General features: G+C 46.0%; 1 protein-coding gene across 1 annotated transcript; it reads left to right on the top strand.

The window, feature by feature from the left end:
• The first annotated feature begins 268 nt into the window (after positions 1–268).
• LOC117249431 (serine/threonine-protein kinase pim-3) lies at positions 269–5,084 on the top strand. The gene is made up of 6 exons (XM_033615085.2): positions 269–756; positions 918–1,027; positions 1,189–1,239; positions 1,390–1,753; positions 2,605–2,781; positions 3,225–5,084. The coding sequence occupies exons 1-6, from the start codon at positions 669–671 to the stop codon at positions 3,428–3,430; spliced, it is 996 nt and encodes a 331-aa protein (XP_033470976.1). The 5' UTR covers positions 269–668; the 3' UTR covers positions 3,431–5,084.
• Positions 5,085–6,092: the final 1,008 nt, after the last annotated feature.

The raw sequence follows: 6,092 nt of genomic DNA, 5'->3' as shown, positions 1-6,092 counted from the left end.
CGCAAAGCTTCCAGACAAGGGATTCTTGGGCGTCTCGTACTATGAGAAAATAGTGCGCGGTGAAAAGGGTTATTTCGGTGATATTCTCCGAACAAAAGTGTGATTAAATTATAATATGTGTCCAAAACGTGCGTGTTGATGTGTATCTAAGGAAAAGAGGCGAATTTACGCAGGAATTAACCGAACGTGTCGACTTGTATTGGTGGCGGAGGGATACCAGCATCACACTGCGCGTCAAAATACTGGCTCAGGGAGACCGCGCCAAAGCTCAGACAGCGGCCACTCTTCAGGATAACAACACGCTGCGGAGGCCCTTTAAACGCACTCCATAGTCGATACGGCTACTACACACATCGGAGTGCTCGATTTTTCTATCACTTCAGAGGACTGTTTTCGTCTGTTTCGCTCGAGTCGACACACACAAGTCAGTTTTCATGCCGGTTTTCTGGAAGCGGGCTACGACTTCACAGTCGTGAGACGACTTTGACGGGCGCGGTGCGGCGGAGTTGGCGCACTGCTGGACTGGATATATTTATTCGCTTGAAGCCAAGACGGTCCGCACCAGCATTTAGACTGCGCCCGAAGTCACTTCGCGTCTGATTTACACTGCTCCTTCTGGCTCCCAGTGGGTGAACAGGGATCGTCTGCGTCGGCTTTTCAGCTTGAATATGTTGTTGTCAAAGTTTGGTTCATTTTCGCACATTTGCAACCCGTCAAGCATGGACCATCTACCAGTGAAAATACAGCTCCAGCCGGGTAAGTTAGGTAACCGTTACTAACCGTTATCTAGTCACCATCTTTTACACTGGTTTGATTTGTTTACTTCGCTTGATTAATTCAGATGACCGGTAAAGCTAGTATACATAGCTAAAGGAGTATGTCGCTCTTTACTCAACAATCTTCACTTTTACTTGCAGTTAAAGTGGAAAAGGAGCCCTTCGAGAAGGTTTACCAAGTGGGATCCGTGCTAGGCAGCGGAGGATTCGGGACGGTGTACGCCGGCAGCCGGATCTCTGATGGCGCACCGGTAAGGATGAGGACTGGGGGAGCAGGGTCTGTGTTTTGATCCGACATGTGCCGCCATGAAAGCCGGGGCGTCCCTGCATCGCCACTGGGGCACATAATGCGATATTTCCACTGTATTTAAAGCATTTGCTTACCATTTTCTCCTGTTTTGTGTTAATTCAGGTGGCTGTGAAGCATGTTGCGAAGGAGAGGGTGACGGAGTGGGGCACAATTGTAAGTAGTCATCCCCGATCTGTGTGTGTGTGGTTTGTTTTGGTTTTTCCCCCCGCCTGCTGCTGCTGCTGCTGGGTGGGGGTGTTGTGATGCAAAAGAAAGGGAGAATGGCTGTGTATTAAAACAATATATTTAATTTATTTAACACAGAATGGAGCTATGGTGCCTTTGGAGATCCTGCTGCTGAAGAAGGTCAGCTCGTCGTTTCGCGGAGTTATCAAATTGCTGGACTATTACGAGCGCGCGGACGGCTGGCTGATCGTCATGGAGAGGCCGGAGCTCGTCAAGGACCTTTTCGACTTCATCACCGAGAAGGGCGCCCTGGACGAGGACACGGCTCGGGGCTTTTTCCGCCAGGTTTTGGAGGCGGTCAGACACTGCTACAGCTGCGGCGTAGTACACAGAGACATCAAAGATGAGAACCTGCTTGTGGATCTACGCACCGGGGAGCTCAAGCTTATTGACTTTGGCTCAGGGGCGATTCTCAAGGACACAGTCTACACCGATTTCGATGGTAAGCAGCCCAATCCAACTCTCTCCTGTTAGATTAATAGCTGTTATAAGATGTCACGGTGCTGGATGTGTAATTTGTTGTTATGAATGCATATCCGTGTGGGCTGGGTTGTATTTGCCCTTGATGCTCCGCTGTGCTATATTCAGATATGGAGGCGTTCACGAGGCTGTGACGCAGTGGTCTGTTTTTGGTCGAGGGTTTTCCTTGCCTAGGGTCTCAGTGCTCATCGTTATTACGGATGTAAATCGATGCTGCCAAATGAAAAGCGTCCAGTGTTTTTTTTTTTTTTGTATTTATTTTTTAGCGGAATGCATGACGCGAATGTTATGGCTCCACAGACATGACTCATACTTTATCAAGCCCATTGGTGGCCGTTTTTATCTCTGATTCATCCTCGTCTTGTGAGACTTGCTGTACTTGGATGTTTCCGGTCGTTATTTTGTCGGTAAGGCTCGAGTCACCGTCGCAGTTTGTGGGTAATAGGTCAGTGCCACGTAACATCTGTTTGTTGTGAAACCCGAGTCGGCGGTTCACGTGATGGGCTCACATTGCCGTTTTTTTTTTGTTTTGTATCCAAGTTCCTCCTTCCAGGAGAGGGAGGAGGGAGAGAAAGCAGGGAGGGAGGGAGGAGGGAGGTCACCCAGTTTGTGTTTTGTGGCAAAAGGAAGATGGAAAGCATTTCTACTATGACTCAGCCATTTTAGACACAGACACATTAATTATTTCAGGCCTTTTCTATCCCGTCTCCTCTGAGCACTGATGCCCTTTATACTCTTATAATATCACATGTAAAGCATTAGATTATATTTCACAACACCACTCACCCTTATCTCTCCCTATTTTCTCTTTAGGTACAAGAGTGTACAGCCCACCAGAGTGGATCCGCTTTCATAGATACCATGGTCGCTCGGCAACGGTGTGGTCACTAGGCGTGCTGCTGTACGACATGGTGTGTGGAGACATCCCCTTTGAGCAAGACGAGGAGATCCTCAGAGGGAGACTGTACTTCAGGAGGAGGATTTCAGCCGGTAAGTCGACCACAACAACACACAGCACATGAATCAGCTCTGTTGCCCTCTAGCCACAGAAACCGGTACAGCCCAAAACCCACCTCCTAATTTGGCTCTATTATGAATCACTTTGCATCAGAGTGATACGTCACAGTCATAATGGATTAACTACGGAAATGGCTGGTAGACAGATTTATGATTGATAACTAGAATTGTGATTTTAGACTGTGATGATTTCCCAGGGTGCACTTTGTGTAACAGCCCTGGTTACTCCAGGGAGGTAACTCAATAAAGGGATATGTGCTCTCACTCTATTGGCTGTCTGTGCCGCCTACATACAAGGGTATTGTAGATCCATACAAACTGAGTCATAGGCAGCACAGGAAGAAGAAAACACTTGGTAATTTCTCTCTTTGAGCTCAGACATTCTTATCCTAAACATTGTCTGTCTCCTCCTCCAGAGTGCCAGCAGCTGATCAAATGGTGCCTGGCCCTGCGGCCTTCAGACCGGCCCACCCTGGAGCAGATCTGCGACCACCCCTGGATGAGGGCGACGACAACTGAGTCGCCCAAGTCACAAGAGGAGCCGGTCGCCGGCGACATCCGCCTCAGGACCATCGACACAGACTCTTCGTCAAGCACAAGCTCGAGCAAGGAGAGCCTCTGAGGGCGGCTCTGATGGACTTGAAAAAGACTTTCTGGGGAAAGAAGGGGTTTGGATGAAGGGGGTGATATGGACTCAAGGCCGGCAGCCTGTCGCCCAGCTGGCCCATCAGCGGCCGAGCGCTCGACTCAGCTGGTCCGGCAAGAAAAATGTACTTTAATTTTCCTCTTTTGTAGGGAATTTCTAATTTATTACTATTTGTTCTTCCTTATCTTATTTTACCCCCATCCCCTCTTGTTTTCTTTCAGTTGATTATCTTGTTTCCTAATCGGGAACATTTTTCTGTTTGGGCGGTCTTACCAGCACTATTTATTTACCCCTCCTCCCCCTCCCTACTTTTTAACTTTATTTTACTCGTTTTGTTACTAGGCTGGTATATGCAGCTGGCAAGGCCCTCCTATTCAGACATGGCTGCTCTCATAGAGCTTGGAGAAAACCTTTTTATTTAAATGTTTTAATTTTGATTTTGTAGTGCCTTTTTTTGGAAAGCTGCTTTTTTCTGGGGGGCTTTCGTCAACAAACTCTGTTTTTTGGATTTGCCCGCGGGCTGGTGGCTAAGTTGCCTGTGCTGTAATGGAAGGACGGGTTAAGGCTGTGTTTTTATCCCCCAACCCCCCCTCCCCTCCTCTCCATCACTGTAAGCCAACCAGCCCCCAGCCAAGAGGCTAAGATAGCATTAGATCGGAGAGAAGGAGGTGGGGGCTCTTCCTGACAATGGAATACTTGAAAAAACACTCGACTCAACTCTGTGTCGCTCTCTTTAACGCTGCTCACTCACTCTATAGCCTAAACAGGTGTTTTGAAACTGGATCCTGTCTTTTCTGAATGTCTACAAAAAATGTCAACACACACACACCTCCCTTCCCCCCACCTTTTTCTCCCCCCTCTCTCTTCACCCCATGCCTGTTGCGGGGCGTGTGGCCCTCTTGACTTTTCTTTTTGCCTCCCGCCATCTCACTGCTTGACACTACATGGCCCCCGCCCCTGGCCTCCCTCAGGGTTTGGGGTGTGAAATGCACAATCAATGCAATATTCATGGACTCAATTATGTTGTTGTTGTTTTTTTTTTTTTCAACAAATATTGTACAGTGTTTTTTTTTTCTTCTCTTTTTGTGTGTACATTATTTTTCCTCCCCATTTGCATTTAATTTATTTGTAAACATGTAGACATTCCACACTCTGTGGCTATTTATTTATTTATTGTCTATGCTTAAAATCCCCTCTAAATTTTGCATATCCTACATGGCCTTTGGTTTTCATTCCTATAACTTATTTTTACATTTCGACATTGGAGTTTTTTTGAGATGTGGAGGATGCACTGAAGCAGTTGTCGATGTAAAGTGGAATAAAACAAGTTTACTTAAAATTGAAAAGAGCATTTGAATGTTATTTAACTACTTTAAAATTAAAAAAAAGTCTGTTGGTAATGTTGAATGGCTAATTATCAGAGAAATCCATCTGGTTTCTGTACTGTCGATATTAATTTAAAAAGATCTATGGAAAGCTCAACTACGGGTGGAACAGCTTTCGTAGTTGTCACATAGCCTCATATTGAAGACCTTTCAGTTTAGCTGTGTGACTTGTGGCTGTGAAGGATGGATATTGCTATTTTTTGATACAAAAGTTTCAATTAAACTCCCATTTTTATGTACAGAAATAAGTCTGGTGTCTTTGATCATTTTCAGCATGGTGTGTTGCAGCTACGTGAGTCATAATCCATAACATTTGATGGAAAACGCCTCCGATTTTAGCGCTATTGCACCAAACATAGTAGTCTGTAAATGAGGTCTTAACTCCATGCACGCACGTTAATGAAACCCCCAGCCAATATTCTTCATCCACTTGACAGCACTCCCTCGGGAGGCTAATATACATGTCCAATATAGCACTTGGTTCATTTATACTGCCTATGGTAATAATAACAACATTGTTGCACGTGACACGACTGAGGAGAAACATCACAGGAGCCATTAGCCGGATGACATCCTGCAGCAACCGCAGGGCTAATAAGAGACAGATGTGTCTCGAGAGCCGGGGGGGAGGAGAGGGGAGTGATACTGGCATGACAGAGGAAAAGAGAGTGATCGGGGATGTTATGCATCACCACACACACACATACACACGCAGCCTTTAAAATATAGCCAATTGCTTTTCCATTTTAAGCCTCCTTCTTGCCTACCTGCAGTAGAATAACATAAATCATTGTGTTATTGGGTGCAGGAGGGCTGTGAGTAACAGGCTGATGACATGGTGTGTCTGTGCATGTGTATGCAGTGTTAATATGTGTGTGTGAGGGTTTTCCAGGAAGCAGGAGTGAGTGGGGTGTATTTTCTGGGGAGGTGCTGCCCCCTCTGGTGAGTCAGTGCCATCAGTTTCCACCTGCAATACTTCACTGATATCAAGTGAAACAATTACCATTATTCCTTCTCAGAGGCCTTTATGTAATAATCACTATAGCAGCCCTATAAAATCGACTCTGTACTGAAATATTCCACAAGATAGACAGACATAAATTGATCTTTTTAGATGACAGAGACCTCAGCCCCTCCGAAAGCCACACTTTTCAGACTTCACGCCTAAAATCCGTAGCCCTGTAAAAAACAGTTATATCAATCGCTCATCCAGACACCTACATGTGTCAAATGATACTTTACTGGCTGCCTCC

The sequence above is a fragment of the Epinephelus lanceolatus genome, chromosome 23 (genome assembly GCF_041903045.1).
Source record: "Epinephelus lanceolatus isolate andai-2023 chromosome 23, ASM4190304v1, whole genome shotgun sequence".
Taxonomy (NCBI): Eukaryota; Metazoa; Chordata; class Actinopteri; order Perciformes; family Serranidae; genus Epinephelus; species Epinephelus lanceolatus.
Note: the sequence above shows the minus strand (reverse complement) of the source record. Positions and strands in the feature narration are given on the sequence as shown.